We start from the raw sequence: 24409 nt of genomic DNA, 5'->3' as shown, positions 1-24409 counted from the left end.
TATTGTGAGGTGAAAAAATATTATGAAGTGAACTAATTGAAGGACAGGTTAAGTAAACCTGTAAATCAAAAATTTTATTTTCTTTTTTATCTAAGATTTTTTAAAATTAAATTTCCTCTTCATTTTTTGAAAAAGGAGAAATTCTTTTGGAGCGTGTCCTTGAAGGCTTGTTTCACTTGCTGGTTTCTGAGAGTGTAAATGAAAGGGTTTAATAAAGGGGCAACCGAGGTGTAAATAACAGTTACACCTTTGGATAAAGTCACCCTTTCCTTTGCTGTTGGCTTTATGTAATTAAAGATACAGCTACCATAAGTAAGGGAGACTACAATCATATGAGAAGAACAAGTAGAAAAAGCCTTTGTTCTTTTCTGAGCAGAGGGGAGTTTTAGAATGGTCTTGATAATGTATGTGTAAGAAAGAGTCACTAAAAGCAAAGTGACCATGAGTGTTACAATAGCTAAGACAAATGAAAGCAATTCCAAGAAATGAGTGTCAGTGCAAGAAAGCTGCAGCACAGGGGAAATGTCACACATGAAATGATCAATTACTCTGGAAGCACAGAAATCCAGTGTTAGTCCCACAGCCAGTGGTGCAAATGAAAGCAGAAAGCCAACTGTCCATGAACTGAATAGAAGTTGGCAACACACTTTGTTGTTCATAATGATGGGGTAACGTAGAGGTTTGCAGATTGCTACATACCGGTCAAAAGACATGGCAGCCAGAAGGTAAAATTCTGTAATTTCTAATAAGAGGAAAAAGAATAACTGAGACGCACAACCGTCGTAGGTAATTATTTTGTTTTTAGTCACGATGCTTATCAGGTATCTGGGAATACAGACTGTTGTCAATGACGCTTCCATGAATGAGAAATTTCGGAGGAAAAAATACATGGGAGTCTTGAGGCGGGGATCTAGCAACGTAAGAAGAATGATGGTTAAGTTCCCCATCATACTCAATACATAGTTTAGAAAGAGAAATATAAAAATCACAATTTGCAGTTGTGGGTCATCGGTCAATCCTAGGAGAATGTACTCCATCTCTCTTGACTGATTCCTCATTTCAGATTTGAGTCTTATGAAATAGACATAGGAAAACAACTCCAGAAGTGGAAATAAAGATTTTTTTTAAAAAGCTACAGAAAAAAAAAAAAACTAGTAAAAATGTAAATAAGTTAAAAGGTTGATCCAATTTAATAAGACAGATAATACTTAAAATTATAACATAGATCAACCTAGGCAGCCTCTAACTTATTGTTCCATTTAAGTAACAGCTACGTTAACAACATTATTAATTTTTTTCTTTTTCTCTATTTGAACTTAAAAGATAATGTAAATTTTAGCTGATCACTTCCAAATGACCTGAGTTCTGTTAAAGTGTTCTAAATAGAACATAAGATTGACTTTAAATGTATTTTCTATGTATAGCTTAAAATTTTTTGAAAAGTTCTTGTAACACCTAAAAAATTAAACCAATGTCAATTCACAATGTTTATTCAAAAATAATGCTTAAATATATGTGAAATATAGAAACAATGAGTTATATATTTCTCTATGATTGAAATTTCATGATATATACCATTATTTATTTTTCCACGATGCAGCCCCATTGTTTTTGTGTGTGTGTGTGTGTGTCATTTCACTTAATATTATTTTTCTTTGATTTCTAACACATCAGTGTTCTCATATCAGTTGCATTTGATCATGAAGTTTTGACGATTTAATCTATGTAAAAATAGAAAAATATATGACAGTTCAAAAGTCAGGGGATACTACCTGACTTGTACTTGAGGTATTGCTTTCATTTATGATCCAGATACTTATTGTAAACTATAAGTGACTTATCATATCTAGGAGACATTGGCATAATTTTCCTCCTATGGGAATATGGTAGAAATGGTTCAAAAATAAATGATGAACATTCTCTCTCTTATAACATTATAAAAAAATTCAATAATTTAAGAGAAAAGTTAATTCCAAAGATTTTCTCTAGAAGGGGTCTAAAAAATAATATGCATTCTGGACATGATATGCATCTGTTAATATCTTTCAACTTTCACTTACACTCATTACAATGATGACCCAGGTATTACAAATAATTCAATTAAAATCTTCTTCCTGGTCAGGTAAGATTCATTTTCCATCTTCTTTTCTTATACTTAAAATGAAGGTAACAGTTTTCATAAAAATTATAAATGAAAATATAATGCTCTAAATGAAAATGGATTTTAGGAAATCCCTCCTATGAAAGGAACCCAAATTTTGTAACAAGAAATTCTGGCTTCAAATCATGCACTAACAAAAAGGCACAGTTTTATCATTTTGCACATAAGAGACACAGGGGATTAATTAAAATTTAAAAAAAAAAAAAGGAAAGAAAAAGAATTGTCCCCTGGAGATTAGTGTCAAGAGGAACACTAGTTATGTAAAAAAATAGAACAACAACAACAAACCAAAGAAGGAAGGACATAAAAACTACTCTGAATTGCTTTAAGCACAAAGTGAATTTCTTTAGTTACAAAACAGATAATCCCCCCAAAGAGAATAAGAAATAATTTAAACTCTATACTTAAGCCCAACAAGAATTTCAGATATTCCAGTACCCTGGGACACTCTGACCATTTCTACACATTAACAGGGTTTATTCAAAAAGGAAACCTCTCTCTTGCTTCCTCAGTCAATGTTGGGAGGATTTCATTAACTTGTGGCATATGCCCCAAATTGGAGGTATAGGGCAGTACTTAAATGTTTCATTATTTTTAAAATTTTGAAACAATATAAAATATAAAAAAGAAAACCAACAAATAACCATGAAGATCTTTTATTGCACCATTTGATCGTCCATCTGCTGTTCAATGTAATAGTATGTGTTTATAACAAAAAAGAATATTCTACTAGATAAGCATGCTATAACCATTAGAGTTAGGACATTAATAATGCTATATTATTAACATGTACTTCTCCAATGCTATTTAAGTTTCACCAGTGACTAAAAATTTCCTTTATACAAAAAAAAAAAAATACAGTTTAGAATTACATGTTAATTTAGTTACCATAAGGTTTTAGTCTCCTTTAATTTGGAAAATTCTGTGGTCTTTTGTTAACTTTCAAGAATATTGATTGAAAATTCTTTTTTTCTTTTATCTTTTTCTCTTCTTTTTCTTCTTTAAATTGGCTCTAAGTATATTTTTAAAAATTTTAAATCAATGTAGTCTACATACAGGGCTATGTTAGTTTCAGGTGTACAATATAGTGATTCATCAATTCTATACATTACACAGTGCTCTTCAAGATAAGTGTGATCTTAATCCCCTTCACCAACTTCATCCATCCCCTCAGGTTACTGTCACTTTGTTTTTGATAGTTAAGTGTCAATTTTTTGGTAAGTCTCTCTCTCTCTTTCTTTTTTTGTTCACTCTTTTGTTTTGTTTGTTTATTTTGTTTTGTTTGTTTGATTTTGCTTAAATTCCACATGTGAGTGACATCAAGTGCTATTTGTTCTCCTCTGACTGACTTATTTTGCTCAGCATTATACATTCTAGATACATCCTGATTTGCATTTCTGTAATGATGAGTGATGTTGAGCATCTTTTCATGTGTCTAATGCCATGTGGATATGTTCTTCGGAGAAACGTCTACTCAGATCTTCTGCCCATTTGTTAATCGTATTGTTTGTTTTTTAAGTGTTGAGTTGTATAAGTTCTGTGTATACTTCGAATACTAACCCTTTATCAGATATGTCATTTGTAAATATCTTTTCCCTTTCGGTAGATTGTCTTTAGTTTTGTTGATTGTTTCCTTTGCTGTATAGAAACTTTATTTTGATGAAGTCCTAATAGTTTTGTTTTGTTTTGTTTTGTTCTTGCTTTTGTTTCCTTGCCTCAAGAAACATATCAGGAAAAATGTTGCTATAGCCAATGTCAGAGAAATTACTTCCTGTGCTCTCTTCTAGGATTTTTTTATGGTTTCAGGTGTCACATTTAGGTCTTTAAACTTTTTTCTTTCTTCTTCTTTTTTTTTTTTTTTGGTAAGAAAATCCATTATTTTTTTTGGTGTAAGTAAGTCATCCAGTTTCATTATTTTGCGTATTGTTTTCCAGTTTTCACAACCCTATTGGTAGAAAAGATTGTCTTCCTACTGCATACTTTTGCCTCCTTTGTCAAAGAGTAATTGAATCATAGGTTTATTTCTGGGCTTTTTATTGTCTTTGATTGATCTATGTGTCTACTTTCCTGCCAATACCATATTGTTTTGATTAGTATAGCTTTGTAATATAACTTGAAGTCTGGAATTGTGATAACTCCAATTTTTTTTCTTTTCTAGATGCCTTCGGCTATTTGGTTTTTTGTGGTTTCATACAAATTTCAATATTTTTTCCTAATTTTGTGAAAAATGCGGTTAGTGTTTTGATAGAGACTGCTTTAAATGTGTAGATTGCTTTGGGTAGTATAGACGTTTTAACAATATTTAGTGTTCCAACTCATCAGCATGGAGTATCTTGCCATTTGTTTGTGTCCTCTTCAATTTCTTTCATCACTCTTTAATAGCTTTCTGAGTACAGGTCTTTCACTTCTTTGATTAAGTTTGTTCCTTGGTATCTTATTTTTAGGGTAGTTGTAAATTAGGTTGTTTTATTTAAATTATATTTTATTTTTTTAAGATTTTTTATTTATTTATTTGACAGACAGAGATCACAGATAGGCAGAGAGGCAGGAAGAGAGAGAGGAAGGGAAGCAGGCTCCCTGCTGAGCAGAGAACCGGATGCAGGGCTCGATCCCAGGACCCTGGGATCATGACCTGAGCTGAAGGCAGAGGCTTTAACCCACTGAGCCACCCAGGTGCCCCAATGAGGTTGTTTTCTTAATTTCTCTTTCTGTTGCTTCAATATTGATATATAGAAATATGACAGATTTCAGTACATTGATTTTGTATCTTGTGATCTTGAATTGATTTATCAGTTCTAGTAGTTTTGAAGTTTTTTGGGATTTCTCTATACAGTATCATGTCATTTGCAAAGAGTGAGTTTTACTTTGTCACCAAATTATGTGACATTTATTCCTTTTTCTTGTCTGATTGCTGGACATCTAGTACTATGTAGAATAAATGTGGTAAGAGTGGATATCCTTGTCATGTTTTTTACTTTTGGGGAAAAGCTCTCAGTTTTTTTCCCATTGAGTATGATGTTAGCATTGGGTTTTTGTATAGGGCCTTTATTTTGTTGAGGTATGTTCCTTCTACATCTATTTTATTGAGGGTTTTATCATGAATGAGTATTGTACTCTGTCAAGTGCTTTTTCTGCATCTATTGAAATGACTTTGATTTTTATCTTTTTCCTTGTTGGTGTGATGTATGAAGTTGATTGCTTTGCAAAAATCGAAACATGCTTCCATTTCAGGAATAAATTTCTCTTGACCATGGTGAATACTTTTTAAAATGTATTTTTGGATTTGATTTGGTAATGTGGTGTTGAGGATTTTTGCATCTATGTTCATCAGAGATATTGGCCTCTAGTATTCTTTTGTGTAGTGTCCATATCTGGTGTTGGTATTGGAAGAATGCTGGTCTCATAGAACAAATTTGGAAGCTTTTCTTCCTGTGCTATTTCTTGGAAAAGTTTGAGAAGAATAGGTCTTAACTTTTCATTAAATGTTTGGTAGAATTCACCTGTGAAGCCTTTGGTCCTGAACTTTTGTTTGTTGGGATTTTTAAAATTATTGATTCATTTTATTGCTCATAATTGGTCTGTTCAAATTTTCTATTTCTTCCGTTCAAATTTTCTATTTCTTCCTGTTTCAGTTTTCATAGTGTGTATGTTTCTAGAAATTTATTCATTTCATTTAGGTTGCCCAATTTCTTGGCATATAATTTTTCAGAATGTTCTTTTAAAATTCTTTGTATTTCTGCGGTGTCAGGTTTTTTGTTGGTTTTTTTTTTTTTTTAATTGGTGAGTGTGACTAAGGGCTTGTCAATTTAATTGATTATTTCCAGAACCAGCTACTGGTTTTTATTTTTTTTTTCTTTTAGCTTCTGTTTTGTTTATTTCTGCTCTAAACTTTATTTCCTTCCTTCAACTGCACTTATGTTTTACTTATTCTTTTTTTCTGGTTTCTTTACAAGTAATGGCAGGTTGTTTGAGATTTTTCTTGCTTCTTTATGTTAGCTTGTGCTGGTATAAACTTCCTTTTTAAAACCACTTTTGCTATATCTCAGAGGTTTAAACCATTGTGTTTCATTCTCATTGTTTCCAAAATTTTTGATTTCCTGTGTGCTACCTTGTTTGACCCATTTATTGTTTAGTAGCATGTTATTTAACCTCCATGTATTTATGTTCTTTCCAGAACTCTTTTGTGGTTGATTTCTAGTTTCATAGCATTATGGCAAAAAAAAAAAATGCATGGTACGACTCTGATCTTTTTGAATACGTTGATACTATTTTTCTCACCAAGTTTGTGATCTATTCTGGAGAATAGTCATGTGCACTTGAAAAGAATGTATATTCTGCTGTCTCAGGATGGAATATTATGAATATACCTGTTAAAATCATCTAGTCCAATGTGTCATCAAAGCCACTGTTTCCTTGTTGACTTTCTGTCACTATGATCTATCCAATAATGTAAATAGGGTGTGAAAGTCCCCTACTATTACTGTATTACTCTTGATTAGTTCCTTTATGTTTCTTACTCACTGCTTTGTGTTTTGGTTGCTCCCATGTTGGGTGCATAAATATCTACAATCGTTATATCTTCTAGTTGGATTGTTCCTTTTAGAATTATCTAGTGTCTTTTGTGTCCTGGTTACAGTCTTTGTTTTAAAGTCTATTTTGTCTGGTATGAGTATTGCTAGCCCAGATTTCTTTTCACAACCATTTGCATTACAAATATTTCTCCAAACTCTCACTTTAAATGTGCATGTGTCTTTTTGTCTGAAATGAGTCTCTTAAGGGCAATATATAGATGGGGCTTGCTTTTTAATCCATTCCATCACCCCGTGTATTTGATTGGAAAGTTTAATCCATATACATTTATTGCAATTATCGATAGATATGCACTTATTGCCATTTTGTTTCTTGTTTTGTGGTTGTTTTTGTAGTTCTTCTCTGTTCCTTTCTTCTCTTCTCTCCTGTTCTGCTGGCTTTCTTTAGTTACCTACTTGGATTCCTTCCTTGTTATTTCTTGCATATCTATTACTGGTTTTTGGTTTGTGTTTACCGTCAGCTTTGTGTGTAACATCTTCTGCATATAGCATTCTATACTAAGTGATAGTCACTTATGTTTCAATGCATTCTTAACTCCCTCTCACATTTTAGGAATGTGGTGTCATTCATTACATCCTTTCATTTGTGAGTCCCTGACTGATTTTTATAGATACATTTATTTTTACTGCTTTTCCCCTTTTTACTATTTTCCTCTTACTTAAGGTCTTTGTTTTCCACTCAGAGTCCCCTTTAACATTTCTTGGACAGCTGGTTTAGTTGTCATAAACTCCTTTAACTTTTGTCTGGGAAACTCTATCTCCTCTTCTATTCTGAATGTTATCCTTGATGGACAGAATGTTCTTAGCTGTAGGTTTTTCTGTTTTTGGTTTGTTTGTTTTGTTTTTGTTTTTGTTTTCTTTTAGCCCTTTGAATATATCATGCCACTTTCTTCTGGCCTGCAAAATTTCTGCTGAATCATCAGCTCATAGCCTCTTAGGGGTTCTTTCATATATTACTGTCTTCCTTTCTCTTGTTTGCTTTAATCACTACTTTCTTAATCACTACTTTTTGCAATCTTAATTAGTATGTATCTTTGTGTGGACTTCCTTGGGTTGATTTTTTGGGGGTAACTCTGTGCCTCCTAAGTGTGGATTTCTGTTTTCTACCCCAGATTCAGGAAGTTTTCAGTTACTATTTCTTCAATTGAATTTTCTTCTGTCTTTTCTCTCTTCTCCTTCTGAGATCCCTATAATGCGAATGTGATTACACTTGATGGAGTCGCTGAGTTCCCTTAGTCTATTCTTATTTTGCATATATATATATATATACATATATATATGTATATATATATATGTATTTCATCTGCTCAGCTTGATTACTTTCCATCACTCTGTCCTTCAGGTCACCAATGTTGGTTGACTTCCTCTAGTCTGTTGCTTATTCCATGCAGTGTTTTTAAATTTCATTTATTTTGTTCTTAAGCTCTGATTGTTTCCTTTTAATATTTTTGTTAAGAATCTCACTGAGGGTCTCCACTCTTTTCTCAAGTCTAGTAAGTATCTTTATGATAATAACTTGAAATTCTATATCAGGCATATTACTTATCTCCATTTCACTTAGGTCTCTTGCTGTAGTTTTGTTCTGGTCTTTCATCTCACATATATTCCTCTGCCTCATCATTTTTTCTTACTTTCTGTTGCTTTGTGTTAGGAAAGTCTGCTACTTCTCCTGCTTTTAACAGTAATAGCTTTATGAAGAGGAGATCCTGTATGCCCTGAGGAGATTGTCCGTTATTCACTGGACCCTGGCATGAGGGGTGTCTCCTATCTGTGCTCCATGTGCCTTGCTATTCTATGTTGGCTACTTTTTCCTTCACTCCAATCATCTTAGTGGCTCTCTTTGCCTCTTGTGGGCAGTGTTGGCTCCCTGTGGTATTAGTGGATCAGTCTGGGGCTATCTTGGACTGAATTTAGTCAGACCAGGTGTTTGTCTGAGATGCAGTAGCACCAAACTGCAAGGGGATTTCCCTGTGCTGTCCCCTGAGAAACTTTCATTGGTGGATGGGGCCTGTAATCATTCCAACTGTCTTCTCCCAGCCCACTTCTAGGAGTGAGTCTGAGGGATGTGTGCTTATATTCCCTTGACTCCAGGGCACTTTGGAGTGACACTGGCCCCTGTCAAGTCTGCTTGCACCCTGCCAGGCTTGTGCCTGGTTTGAATGGGCTCTGGACAAGAACATATTGGAGGGAGTGGGGCATGCAATGTCTGCAAATTTTACATGCTAGTGAAAGAGGACATGTTGCCATTTACAGTCAGAGTAATTAACGAAAGATATAAATTTAGTGCCCGTAAGTTAGCTGTTCCTATGGATTGTCTCTGTTCCTCTCTAGTCCTTGTTACCTCCTGCCTCTTCTATGATTGGGATATTATTTTGCTTATGGAATCACTGAGTTCCCTCTGTCTACCTTAGTGATCAACTAGCTTTCTTTCCCCTCTTCTTTTCAGGTTCATTATTTTCCAAAATCTTACCTTCTATATCACATATGTTCTCCTGTGCTTCTTTAATCCTTGTAGTGATTATATCTACTCTGTTTGCATCTCTGTTGTAGCATTTTTTAAATTTCAGCCTGGCTAGTTTTTAGATCTCTGCAGCAAGGGTTTCTGTCATGTCTTGTATGCTTTCTTCAAGTCCTTCTAGTAGTCTTATGACTGTTGATCTAAATTCTTGTTCAGATATATTGCTTGTATCTGCTTTGAGCAAGTCTCTGGCTGTGATATCTTCCTGTGATATCTTCCTTGACCTTTCTTTAGGGGATAATTCCTCCATCTTGTCATCTTGGCTAAGTCTCTATCTTTTGCATATTATAAAATGTTGTTACCTCAGAATAGTGCTAAATTAAAAAGAGGTCATGTAGTGTCCAGGGCCTGGCACTTTGGGAAGTGTTTCTGGTGTATGCTGTGTGCACTCTGCTGTTGTGTTTTGGCTGTTCTCTCCCACTGGTAAGGTCACTGCAGAGTTCCTTCTTGTTTGCAGTGGGGAGTGTTTTGGCCATTATCTAGGTATGCATTGATTTGTTTGTTGAAAAAGCCTAGGAAAAAAGCAAAGAAAGAAAAAGAAAAAAAAAAGTTATATGTGCGGGGAAGTCTGATCCAAAAAGAAAAAGAAGCAGAAGAACAACAACAACAACAACAAAATCAACAACAGACACTCAAAAATACTACAGACTGATTCCAAAGAAATAGGAAAAAAAGGGAAAACAGAAGAAGAAAAGAAAAAAGAATCCTGAACAAAAATAAAATAGAACTAAATTGAAGTGAGGAAAGGAAATAAAAACAAAACAAAAAACTGTAAGCCTGATTCCAAAGGGAAAATAAAAAATAAAATAAAATAAACAATAAGACAGAAAAAAAAAATACTGCCCAGTCCTATTTTCACCAGAAGTGAAGGGGATACATTGGGACAGTTTGCTCCTCTGTGTGGGAGGGGGAGAGGCCCACTGAGATGGGTCTCTTCAAAAGACACTAGGGGAGCTCCTTTCCTTGCCTCTACCTACTTCTGGAGGCAACTGGTGTTCTTTGGTTTATGGTCACATTATCAAATCTCTGCCTCTGTGTTTAGATTGCTTTCTCTTCTTTCTGTCTCAAATATCTCTCTGCCTCTCTTTTAATAAGGATGCATTTAAAACCTATGTGGATAAACCAGGATGATCTCTCCATTTTAAGATCTTTAACTTGATCATATCTGCAAATACTTTTTTTTTTAATTGGGTAATATTTGCAGGTTCCAGAGATTAGGTCTCGTTATTTTAGGAGAACATTATCAGTCTACCACTTTCAGCTACATTATCATCACCATTTCTTCACCAGCAGATTATTATTCTCATTATTCTGGTTACTTACCTTTATGAGTTTGCTAAGAGGGCATTGATTAGTGTGGTGACCAGGGTCATGGACAGGGATGTAAATTTAAAATTCTTATGATCAATTTTTTAGAAGTCACTGTTTTAGAAATAATATATCCTGATTCATAGCATCAAAATTGTTTTATGTAATTCTCCAAGTTTGTTTCTTTAGCCTTATATTCCATAGTGTGATAATTACATTGACAAATTATACTGTACATTGACTATTTCTAAGTGCTATGCACAGTACAAATATCTTCTCATCAAAGTTAAAACAACTCCATAATATAAGAATGCTCTTACCATCTCCTTTTAGTCAAGTAGGAAATAAATGCTGGAATGATCAACCAATTCGACTGTTATAGTATAGCTAAGTAGTTTGGAGCTGAGATTGAAAAATGAGGATTTTCAAATAGTCTACTCATGGCTATCATATTGATTCATATTTTCTTGCAAACTAGTAGTTTGTTTAGCAGCATTTCTTATAGTTTTGCAAATTCTAAGTAGATTATGTGAAATCAGACAAATGTATGACTATGAAAAACAAGGAAGTTGTTGTCACAACATAGAGGTAATTCCTTTCTAGGTGTATCTGTGAATTTATCACATACAAAACAAGGCCCCCCCCCAAAAAAAAAAGAGAGAAAGAGAGAGAGAGAGAAAGAAAAACTCACCAAACCAAATGAATATATTAAGGATATAGTTTGTTTCCTTTTAATAAAATGAATCAATATTAGAGTTATCTGCAAAATTTGAATATGCATATTGTGTTCAAAATTATTAGAGAATGGTTATTTATTTATTTTTAAAGATTTTATTTATTTATTTGACAGATAGAGATCACAAGTATGCAGAGAGACAGGCAGAGAGAGAGAGGAGGAAGCAAGCTCCCTGCTGAGCAGACAGCCTCATGTGGGGCTTGATCCCAGGACCCTGAGATCATGACCTGAGCCAAAGGCAGAGGCTTAACCCACTGAGCCACCCAGTCCCAGGAATGGTTATTTAAAACCTGATATCTGGTAAACTGATTAATGTAGAAAAAACAGGGAGTATATTAAATTTAAATATGAATCTGTTCCAGTCAAGTATGTTATTTACTTGGAGTTTACAAGCTTGTCATGAAAATGAGTAGGACCTTGAGGGAATTCAGAAGATTGTGAAATGGCAAGCACCTAGAATCTGTCTCCCCACCTAGACAACATTTCCACTGGTAATATCTGTCTGATATAATCAGTTTAGAACTCTAGGGTTTAGTGAAGTCCTGTAACTTCCAGAGGAAGGCTAGGATGATGAATTATTGTTAATTTTGGTAATTTTAGATCTTAACACAGTAGCAGCGACCCACCCATGGCCCCAGGTGAGGAACTGAATATTTAATTTTTAATTTAATATTTATTACTTTAAGTTTAAGTGTATATATCCACTGTGGCCTGTGGCTATCCTATCGGACACCACACATCTAAGTAATCTTACTAGTAGTCTAATAAAAAGAAGTCAAGTCACATCCAGATATATTTGGTAGATTATTGAGATAGAATTAACTACAAAAAAAGGTCACCTTTTGGGGAGTATATGGTTTGATGAACTCTGACAAACATATATAATTAAGCAACCACCATTACAATCAAGATATAAAATATTTCTGTTATCCTACACAGTTTTCTCATGACAATTTTGTAGTCAATCTCTTCTCACCATCAGTCCCTAAAACCATTGATCAGATTTCTAACCCTATAGTTCAGTGTTTTTCAGAATTATAGAAATAGAATCACAGGATATGTAGACATTGTATATGGCCTCTTTCACTTAGTGTAATATTTCTAAGACTCAATAGTGTTTTTTTATCTAATTTATTGCATTTGTATGTACATGCCATAATTTTTTAAACTACTTACCATATGATGGAAATTGGATCATCTCCAGGTTTGGACATTATCATAAAGTGTATTTAATAGCTAAAATTCAGTTCAGTTATTTAGAAGGATCAAAATAATTTCATCAAACATCCAATTGAAACCTCGACCTATTAATATGATAAAATGTTATGCTTGTTACTTGTAAATAAATACACTACCAGGTGCCAGAGTGTAAAATGGTTTACAATAAAGTCTAAAATTACTTCTGTTGCTAATTGGAAGCAAGGCCGTGTGTTGGGCTTGTACAAATCAGCGTGGGATTTTTCTGTGTTGCCCCAGGACGGTGAACTGCTGATGACCTGTTAAATATTTCATCCATTATTCTAAATTATTAACAATACTCCCCTGGGGTACTTTCACTTCGGCTTTTGTTTAAGGTAGATTACAATGGTGTTTTTTATTGCCAGAAATTAGTATTTTTGGAACTTTGATCCTATGGATGAGGTTTTTGTTTTTTTTTTCCTCTTTGCTTTATTTTTGTAGAGCCCTTGAGTCTGTAGTAAATAGAAAATGATAAAGCTGCAGCATTTCATAAGTGGAAAGAAAGCAATATGGAGTCTCAGAATGGTTGTTTAACTTTCATCAGATGATGCCCCAAGTTTTTTTAGTTGCCTCACTTTATTTTACTTTAATGTATAACTACCGATTTGAGGCTTTGAATGTTATCAATTATAACAACCAACTTTTGCAAAATGCAAGTTATCTGGAAAAGAAGATGGATGTCCATTAAAATTATTAATACTTGAGTTCTGAACTTCAAAGTGAGTATAAATTTGAGGGATGTGGAAATTCTTTATGGAAGGACCATATGTACATGGTCCCTCCTACAAAAATCATTGATAGGAAATACCCAGCTTATAAAATAAAATATGATGATAAGAGAGTAAAATCATGATTAATTATGTTAACATACATCTCTGGCATGTACATGTAAGGGGACACTAGAAACAGTAGATCCCAGAAGGTAAGGGGACTATAATTTTAACTTGACTTCAAACTCAGAAATTAAGTACACAAGTCCCATTCAGGGAGTTGAATTTGACTACTACATTTTTAAGGTTTACAGGTTTTTTTTTAATGGTTGTATATTAACAGATGTTGTAACCTATTTTATTCACATATAGTTACATCTAACTTTCGTTTTCTCTGATTCTCTTCATCAATTATTATCCTGAGTAAAATAATGTGGAAAAAATGCTGAGCATCTCTTTTCTAAAATCTGAAATACCATAGTTCTAGAACAGTCCATTAGATCCACGTGATAACAGAAACTGTATGCTAGCTCCTGGACCATAGCTTTTCAAATAAGAATAGAGCAAGATGGGAGTTGAGTTATAACAAGGATATAAACATATATTTTTATATAAAACTTTGTGGCCACACAGTAGTTGAAGATTGCAAGTCTTCAATTGCCATTAAAAATATTAAAGCTATTCCCTAAAATCTGTTTCAGAAAAGCACATTGAGCATGGAACAGTTTTATCTTTGCCCAAATAAGAAAAAATAATATATATGCAGCAATATTAATAAGATAAATACAAAAGAATAAAAATAACAGAGTGTTTTAGCAAACCATTTCCTTTATAAGTCTGCAGGTAATTCATATAATGAAACAGACTAGCATGTTTCACATAAAAGAGAATAGTATGTCATGGAAATAAGTAGAATTCTTATACTTAAAAAGAACAGGTTAATATTATGTTAAGGAGGATATTCAAGATTCTTTTGGCTGATTTAAGAATTAAAGTGACATGAGACAGATTAATAAGAGAAAATGAATTTAATTGCAAATATATGGGTGGCTCCATGAGAATATGGGAATAATAGGCAGTCAGGCAATTGAGGCTTATATGCCATTCTGGTCAAAGAAGTATGTGGAGGTCTGGGACTTCAAAGGGAAGGAAGAGAATTCAAAGGAAAACAAAAAAGAGTCAGTGTTTGAGGAACAAATGTTTGGTGGGCCACATGGAAACAATGGGATATACAGAAGAATTTTAACAGACTTTGCTAAGTTCCTCCCTCTCTATCACACCTCCTTCATATTACATTGTAGTTGTTTATGGTGATGGTTCCCTTTCGGAGCAGGGAGCATTATCTAAATTTGGAGCATTATCTAAATTCTTTTAGATATTTGAGGAGGAGGTAAAAAGTTGTAAAAGGGGAAAAAAAGGAGGTAAAAGGAAAAACATTCTGAGTCTTCCCTTTCTCAAAAATAATCAACTTGAATTAATGATCATGCCAAAGAGACACATTTTGGGGTGGCAGATTTCACTTCCCTACGATAATTTCTATTAGTATTCAACAATTCTACAAAGAATATGGGGAAAGTAAAATAAAAAGGAGTGACCCAAATTATGTAGACACATGTAGGAACCTCAAAAAGGTTAATTAAAAAAGTACAGAATATTTTTTATTAAAATATGTTGTTTGTTTTTGTCATGTTTTGCTTTGTTGTATTTGTTATATATATTGAAAAACAACTGTCCATTTGAATATAGCAAAGCCAGTGAAGAAAATTCGTAATAATAATTGTGTACTCTAGGTGCAGAAAAAATTTCGCTTTACCAAATTAATGGAAATCAGTCCTGCTTCATCATTGACTATCACAGGATTTGTAATATAAATGTAAATCCTGAATTTGCAAATCACCCTGATACACATTCTAAAACACAGAACAACATAGTGTATTTGCACAGGTGGAATAAAAAAGATAGAAAAATACATTTAAAATAACTCATATTCTTTTGTTTAAATTATTCATGCAGAGTTGAGTCCATTAAGGAGGAATGGGTAAAAAATGCATATTAGCCAAAGAAAATATTCAATTTCCAGAGAAAAAATTGTGAGAAATATTATAATAAAGAGAACTAATGGATGAAAAAGAACTTAGTATTATCATAGCATGTAATTACGTGTCATCACAAATTTAAGACTGGAGAAATCCTTTCCAAATAGATAAATTTGAGAATATATACTTTTTCTTGCATTAGGTAAATATATAAAAATTTAGGTTAATATCTATGTTTAGTTAAGATGTGTAATTAGTATATATATATATTTATTTATTTAATATTTTAATATGTATATATTTAGGTTAATTTCTATATAATTAAGTTAATTTATATACACAGGCTTATTTATATGTATTTAGGTTTATATATATTTATATATAGGTTAATGTGTATATATACATATATGAAAATTTATATTACACTACAATATATCATATTCATGTATATGTTTAATTTTTTGTCTTTTTTTCTTATGTATATTTGTTAAGGTTCATATAAGAGAAATGAAAAACCAATCAATGGAAATAGAATTCATTCTCCTGGGACTAACAGATGACCCACAATTGCAAATTGTGATTTTCATGTTTCTCTTTCTTAATTACACATTAAGCCTGATGGGGAACTTAATCATTATCCTCCTCACCCTGCTAGATCCTCGCCTCAAGACACCAATGTATTTCTTTCTCCGAAATTTCTCATTTTTAGAAATCATATTCACAACAGTATGTATTCCCAGATACTTGATAACCATTGTGACTAGAGAAAAAAACATCTCATATAATAATTGTGCAGCTCAATTGTTTTTTATTCTTTTACTGGGAGTTACAGAGTTTTACCTTCTGGCTGCTATGTCCTATGACCGCTATGTTGCCATCTGTAAACCCTTGCATTACCCAATCATTATGAACAGCAGAGTGTGCTATTGGCTTGTACTTTCTTCTTGGCTAACCGGATTCCTAATCATCTTTCCTCCAATGCTTATGGGACTCAAGCTCAATTTCTGTGCTTCCAAAATAATTGATCACTTTATGTGTGAAACTTCTCCTATCCTGCAGATATCCTGCACAGATACAGGTGTCCTAGAATTGATGTCTTTTATCTTTGCTATGGTGACCCTTGTGGTCACATTGATGTTAGTGATTGTCTCCTACACTTGCATCATGAAGACCGTTATGAAATTCCCTTCGGCACAGCAAAGGACCAAAGCTTTTTCCACTTGTACTTCCCATATGATTGTTGTCTCCATGACTTATGGGAGCTGCATCTTTATGTATATTAAACCATCTGCCAAAGAAAGGGTGACTATATCCAAAGGCGTAGCTTTGCTGTATACCTCAGTTGCCCCTTTACTAAACCCCTTCATTTATACCCTAAGGAACCAGCAGGTGAAAGAAATCTTCTGGGATATGTTACAAAAGATATGTTTTTCGAAAAAGCAATTGTAATGAATGTTACAAATCACAGCCTTGCTATAAAAACAAAAAAAAGAGGGGCGCCTGAGTGGCTCAGTGGGTTAAGCCTCTGTCTTCGGCCCAGGTCATGATCCCAGGGTCCTGGGATCGAGCCCCACATCAGGCTCTCTGCTCAGCGGGGAGCCTGCTTCCCCCTCTCTCTCTGCCTGCTTCTCTGCCTACTCTGTCAAAATACATAAAATCTAAAAATAAATAAATAAATAAATAAATAAAAATAAAAACAAAAAAAATATTCATTCATTTCTTTTTTTAAAGATTTTGTTTATTTATTTGAGACAGAGATAGCATAAGCAGAGTGGAGGCTGAAGGGAGAGGGAGAAGTGGGCTTCCAGGGAGCCTGATGAAGGGCTTGATCCTGGGACCTGGGATCATGACCTGAGGCAAAAGCAGATGCTCAACTTACTGAGCCTTCTAAGCACCCTCATTCATTTCTTCTGATTGTGTTTTTCTGCCTCATTTCTTATCTGCTATGGACATTCTCTTGGAGAATTTTGCAGCTAAGTTCCACAGTTACATTTTATTATTCCTAATGAAAACACCTCTCAAATCTGTACCACAAGCTTTAAATAACATTTCTTTATTGTATATTAGCTTCTAGAAACCACGACTTTTAAAATATATGCCTTTTATAAGTATAATTTGCTATACTTAATTTGTTAATTAAACAACTAATATGTATCTTCCTTATTTCAGACATTGCGAAGTGCTCCATCCTTATATTTAAGAAGTTTGTCTTACTTAAAGGAGACAAACACATAACTCTAATATTAGTACATAGTGTATAATTAGCGTTGTAATAAAAGGATGTTAAAATATTATGGGGCATATTGTATAGTTTCTGAGTTATTCTGGAGTTCTGAGAGGCCTTTTAGCAGAAAGTAATAGTGAGACTAAAAATATACATAAGGAAAGAAGACTTAGGTATAAATATATGTAAATAACACAGAGGTATAAAATAACCACATGCATTTGAGGAATTAGTATATCTAATGTTTAAAACAAGATTTTTGAGATATTCAGCCTGGTTTCAGTAAAGTTTCCTTACAGCTACAATGTCGAATACTTCACAGAATACATAAAATTTTTGTGTCTCAGAATTTCCATATGTAAAGTAGGATAATGTTTTAAAAGATTTTATTTCATTTATTTTAGAGAGAGTGTGTGTGCACAAGAGCAGGGGGAGAGGCAGAGAGAAAAGGAAGTGGACTCCCCGCTGAGCCTAGAGCTGATGTGGACCTTGATCTCAGGACCCTGAGATCATGATCTGAGCCAAAACTGAGAGATGGATGCTTAACTGACAAAGCCACCTAGGTGCCTGTTTAGCACCCAGTAAAATAGACTGTTTATTTTGAACAATTCAAGAATGTGGTTCAACTAGTACTTAATATGGTATTATACAGGTAGAGGTAACAAGTATTTTGGACTTACACCTGGTATTTAAGTAATGTTGAAATGTTTTGTGAAGAATCACCTTGGTAGCCTTTTAAACGTAATTTACAGTTATAATTCCTGCCCTTTCATTCTTATGTCTGGAATACAACCAGTATATCCTATGTTACTTGTCTATTTTCTAAAATTGTTGTGAAATAAAGTCAGTGTTTTTCATAGCAATGTAGTGTCAAATTATTACCTGATAAAAGGTTTTTTTGCCAAAATCTTTCTCTCAATTCCAGCTTGTTTTCTACCTAGGAAAATTATGTTAATTCTGACCTGAAGAAAAAATGCACAGACTCTATTCCTTTGGCAACAATAGTGTACATCACCACATTCACAGATTCAGCAAACTTCCATCTAGGAAAGATACATTTCCTTTGTGTAGGTATTCCACCCTTACTTTTGGTTTAGGGAAGTGATAGAAGCATATCTTTCATCTATCTCACTCCTTTTCTTCAGGGTAATTAGGTTAACACTTTCATCTGTTTATAAACCCTATATAAATGCATCTGACCGCAATTGTTGGTTATTTATTTTTTTTAGAATCTTACCTACAAAAAAATTTTGTATTTGGCCTTTTTATAGCAATTCATGGGCAACAGGGAATTCTCATTTGACTTACAAATTTGCAAGCTATTTCTGAAATTTATTACTGAAAGTATGATTACTTTTACTTTCATTCAATGATTCTGAGAATCTTCTGAGACTATTAAAGATATTTTTTTTTCTAATGCTCTACTGTTATAATTCTTTTTTCCATTTCTTCTGAAAGCTTCATAATTGGGAATTTCAATCCTTCTGAAAACAAGATAATTGTTTAGATCATTAAAAGAGTAAACTTATTTGAACCTTTTAATTCACCAATAAAGGTCTTTTTATTCAATTAAAGTATAACTACAGAGATCTTTAAAGAAGTCTGCTCAGAGTCCGTGAAGTACTAGTCCAAAGATAAACATTGGCTTAAGGAACCAGAAGAAAAAGCTTGTCTGCCTCCATGCCAGTGTAAAACAACTGTGCTGTACAACTGTTGTAAGAAATGGCCTTATTGATGCATTCAGACTGGGTCTGAGGACAGGAGAGGGTCCCACAGGACCAGCCAAGAGGTCCTTGACTTCCCACAGGATAGAATTCAAATGTGAGCCAGAGAAAGCAGAAACAGAGTTTATTGATTAATGTAAGTGACAGAATAGTAAAGTGTCTGGGAGACTTGGAAAGGAAAGGAGAATAAGTCTTCTTGTTGTTTTGGGGGGTTAGGGGTTTATAGCAGAAAATGGTCTAGGGTGCGTATTTCCCCAGGAACCCAGGGAAAAGTGAGTATCAGGTGAACAACAGGGATTATTCTGTATATTACTAAAGGTAAGGGTATTGATGCTGGTGTCAGCAAAATTTGTTTGAAGCTAATGTCCTCGAACGTGTCTGGAATCTGGCTCTTCTTGGATGTTACCAGGTGTTTGGGGGCTAGGACAAAACTCAGAGAATGTTGAATTTTCTTCTCCTTTGAGGTGGGAACGTAGCTTCTTTGGCTTGTTCAGAGGCTATGTATGGAACATGAGTAAATGGGGCTTAGCACAAAAGAGCAGAGATGGAGTCATTCTGAAATGGAGTCCCTTTAGCTTTCCTACTTCCTTATCACCTGTTGCCATACTGATGAGAAATTTGGGGATGCAGATAGTTGTGAATGAGATTTCTAAAAATGAGAAATTTTGGAGAAAAAATATATGGGTGTTTTTGGATCAGAATTCATCACGGGGAGGGTGATTATGGTTGGATTCCCAGTGACATTCAACAAGTAGGTAAAGACAAAGATAAAGAGGAGAAAAATGACCACCTGTAATTGCAGATCATTGGTCAGTCCAAGAAGAATAAAAGGTGTCACTGCTGTGTGGTTTCTCACAGCTGATTTCTATGAAGAAGGGGGATAAATGGGAGGAGAAGAGGGGAAAAAATGAGAATTAAAGAGGAAAGGTTGCAGAGATACCTACTCTCTTAATATCCTCATAAACACATTGCTGTGGACACCCAACCTCCTTTAATATTCTGTTAGTCAGCAGTAACATCCTCTAAAACTTCACTCATACAATTTTCATTCAAAAATTCACCAACTCTATTAAACTCTTTGAATTTTTTTCTTTTAATCCAAGCTTCACAAAAGGATAACACATTGCATTAATAGAGCCATATAAAAATAAAAACAAAGAAAGAAACTAAAGAAGGCTATATTTGGGGTGCCTGGTGGCTCAGATGATTAAACAGCTGCCTTAGGCTTAAGTCATGATCCCAGGGTTCTGGGATTGAGTCCCACATTTGGCTCCCTGCTCAGAGGGGAACCTGCTTCTCTCTCTCCCTTGACTTCTCTGCTCTCTCTGTTAAATGAATGAATGAATAAATAAATAAATAAAATCTTATAAAAAGCCTATATTTCTCTATTACTATTTATGATGGCCTTTGCTATTCTGTAAGTCAGATTTCAGTGGACTCTGCCTTTTAACATAACACAAACTTGACCTAAACATCTCGAGCCCACATACAGTGCCAAACTTTTCCATAGTGACTACACAATTTTACATTCCCACTAACAATATAAAAGCATTCTAATTACTACACATCCACATTTTAAAAATTAGAGTCATCCTAATGGGTTTGAAGTGTTGTATCTTGGTATTGATTTGCATTTCCATAATGACAAATAATATTGAGCATCATTGCCTGTGCTTGTTGGACATTTCAAGAAATTTGTATTCAAATCCTTGCACATTTTTAAAAAAATATTTTATTTATTTATTTGACACACAGAGAGCACAAGTAGGCAGAGAGGCAGGCAGAGAGAGTGGGGGAAGCAGGCTCCCTGCTGAGCAGAGAGCCCGATGTGGGGCTCGATCCCAGGACCCTGAGACCGTGACCTGAACCAAAGGCAGAGGTTCAACCCACTGAGCCACCCAGGCGCCCCTCCTTGCACATTTTTAAAAGATTCATTAATTTATTTGAGAGAGAGAGCATGTGTGCACTTGCACACACAGATGTGTGAGTTGGGAAAGGGTCAAAGGGAAGGAATCTTCAAGCAGATTCCCCACTGACCGTGGAGCCTGACATAGGGCTGATCTCAGGACCCATGAAAGCACGACCTGAGTTGAAACCAAGAGTCGGACACTTCAACTACTGAGCCACCCTGAAACCCCCAAATCCTTGCACATTTTTAATTGGGTTATTTCTTTGTGATGTTATTACTGATTTGTAATAATTTTTTCATATATTCTGGATATTAGAGCTTTTTAAGATACACAACTTGAAAATATTTTCTCTCTTTCTGTAGATTTTATTTTCACTTCTTGATAATGTCCTTAGATGAACAAAAAGGATTAAATTTTGATGCAGTCCAAATTAATCCTTTGTTGCTCATACCATATCTAAAAATCCATTGCCAAATCCAAATCCAAGGTCATATATCCAACCTTTTTAAAAGAGCTGGATAGTCTGCTTTCACATCTAAGTCATAGATATACTGTATTTGAGGTGATTTTTGTATAGTCTAATTTTATTCTTTTACATGTGATTATCTAGTTATGCCAGCCTTTGTTGAAAGGCTATTCTTTCTCCACTGACTGATCTTGGTACCCTAGGGGAAAATTGGTGATAGATGTATAAGTTTATTTCTGGACTCTTCATTTTATTCCATGTTTCTATCTATCTGTCTTTTTGCCAATATCACAATTCTTTTGAGTAATGTGGATTTGTAGTGTGCTTTGATACTGGGATATTTGAGTCTTCTCACTTTTTTCTTCTTTTTCAGGATGGGTTTGGATATTCAGGTGTACTTGCAGTTCTATTTGAATCTGAGAATCAACTGTTCCATTTTTTTGTGGTTGTTTTCCATTTTTGAAAAAAGAAAGTAGTACTATTAGGATTTGATGGAGATTAAACTAAATCTATAAATTGTTTTCGTGGTATCTTAATAGTATTCTAAGAAACTGTGAACATGGAATGCTTGATGCTATCTGTTTTAGAAGGTAATTAATTATTAAGTGAATTTTTAATAGATATAAACCTTTTTGGTTTCTTATGTGAGTTTTGGTAAATTGTTTCTTTCAAAGAATGGTCACTTTCATTTAGGTTACCAAATATTAGAATTGTTCACAGGGTTCCCTTATTTTTATCCTTTTAATTGCCATATCCTACAGTGGAAACAGGTAACTGATTATAGATTTTTCTTGTTTTCTAGTAGATACATTTGATGCTATAAATTTCCCTCTAAGCATTGCTTTCACTGCATTGCACAAACTTTAATAAATGTTTCATTTTCATTTATTAAAAAATGTTTAAATTTCTTCCCGTTCAGTTTTCCCTCCCTTCTCTTAATGGTCTTCCATTGAACACTATGTCAAAAACTAATGATGTACTATATGTTGGCTAATTGAACATAATGAAAAAAACTAAATAAATAAATAATAAATAAAAAAGTTTTAAATGTCTCTTGAGATTTCTTTTTTGACCCATGTGTTTTTAGAAGTGTTATTTAATCTACACATAATTTAAATTTTCTCATTCATCCTTTTTACTGATTTTACTTTAATACCATGTGGTTTGAGACCCAATACAGTATCAATTCTAGTCCTCAAAAATTTTAAAGTGTGTTTTACGGCCCAGAATGTGATCTGTCTTGGTGAGCTTGGGAAGAAAAGGTATATAGCTGTTGCTGGTTGAAATAGTCTACAGATATCAATTATATACAGTTGATTCTTGATGTTGAGTTCAACTATGTCCTTACCAATTTTATGGCTGCTACTTCTGCCCATTTTGGATAGAGTTGCTGAAGTTTCTCATATGATAAGGATTCATCCATTTCTATTTTCAATGCTATTATTTTTTCTCATAATGTTGGATACATTTGTGTATGCATGTTAAGGGTTATATCAATGTATTTTCTAATGTTAAATGGACAGAGCATTTTACAAATAAATTCCACTTGGTCATGGTATACTACCCTTGTTATATGCTATTGGATTGAATTTTTATGTATTATTTCTAGAATTTCTTTATCTGTACTCATAAATAATTTTCTGAATTTCTTTCTTTCTTTTAATGCCTTGCCTGTGTTTTTGTGTCACAATAATGATGGCTTAGGGTGAATTGAGTATTCTGCCCTCCAGTTTTTTGGAGAATGTGTTTATAGTTGGGATTTTTAGAAATTTTTGGTATAATTCATAAGTGAACCCATCTAAACCTAGATGTGTGTGTGTGTGTGTGTGTGTGTGTGTGTATGGAGGGGACATTTCTAACAATGAATCATTTACTTTAGCTATTATAGAGTTCTCCATTTATAAATTCCTTCTGACTGCTTTGGAAGTTTATGTTTTATAAGGATTTTATCCATTTCATATAAATTATCTATTTTTGCCAAAAATTGGTTCATATTATGTCATTATAATCTCAATATCCACAGGATCTGTAGTGAAGTCATATTATAGTGCTAACATCAGTAATTTGTGCTTCTATTTTTCCCTGATGGATCTAACTAGAGATATCAATTATATTTATGTCCTAAAGATTTGACTTCTGTTTTCATTGTTTTTTGCTAGAGTTTTCTGTTTTCTGTCTTAGAGAGTTTTTCTTTAGTGATTCAGTGGATGTAGCACAGTGTTCAGCACTTAGTGCTAAAACAATTAGATATTCAAACACCATCAAGTGAACTTTGATCTGTGCCTCAAAGTATGTTAAGAGATGAATCTAGTTCCCATGAACTGAGTACAACTTGATACAAGTTGGTAGCACATTTTGCTGAGCATAATGATCAAGTGACTCAGTGGGTTGCAGACCACAACAGAGTAGTCATAGGACATATGAACACAAAATTCTGAAGCTCCCAAAAAGAAGAAGAAAAAATAATTGAGTTGTACCAATACTCTAGGGAAATGTTTAGTCTTCTGTCATGGGAGTTATCAGCAATTTAGGGAAATAAATCAGTGTAAATGAGATTTCCAAGAAGGAGAAATTTTGGCAGAGGGAATACATAAAATATTTAGATAGGGATTTGGCAGAGTGATTTTTTTTTAATATTTTATTTATTTGACAGAGAGAGAGAGATCACAAGCAGGCAGAGAGGCAGGCAGAGAGAGAGGAGGAAGCAGGCTCCCTGCTGAGCAGAGAGCCCGATGCGGGGCTCGATCCCAGGACCCTGAGAACATGACCTGAGCCGAAGGCAGAGGCT

General features: G+C 34.0%; 3 protein-coding genes across 3 annotated transcripts in view; 1 reads left to right on the top strand and 2 right to left on the bottom strand.

Moving 5' to 3' along the window:
- LOC308347458 (olfactory receptor 6C74) overlaps positions 1-24409 on the bottom strand; it is a gene marked incomplete at both ends in the record, with an annotated part of 67004 nt that overhangs the window by 12144 nt on the left and 30451 nt on the right. The window lies entirely within an intron of this gene.
- Positions 120-1058, bottom strand: LOC308347469 (olfactory receptor 6C6-like; the record flags this gene model as incomplete). Its single annotated transcript, XM_080810944.1, has 1 exon — positions 120-1058. One exon carries the CDS (start codon positions 1056-1058, stop codon positions 120-122), a length of 939 nt encoding a protein of 312 aa, XP_080667070.1.
- Positions 15805-16746, top strand: LOC308347459 (olfactory receptor 6C6; the record flags this gene model as incomplete). Its single annotated transcript, XM_080810935.1, has 1 exon — positions 15805-16746. The coding sequence occupies one exon, from the start codon at positions 15805-15807 to the stop codon at positions 16744-16746; it is 942 nt and encodes a 313-aa protein (XP_080667061.1).

This window comes from Martes martes (assembly GCF_963455335.1).
Source record: "Martes martes genome assembly, chromosome: 8".
In the NCBI taxonomy this organism is placed as follows: Eukaryota; Metazoa; Chordata; class Mammalia; order Carnivora; family Mustelidae; genus Martes; species Martes martes.
This window is presented reverse-complemented; position numbering and strand designations above follow the sequence as displayed.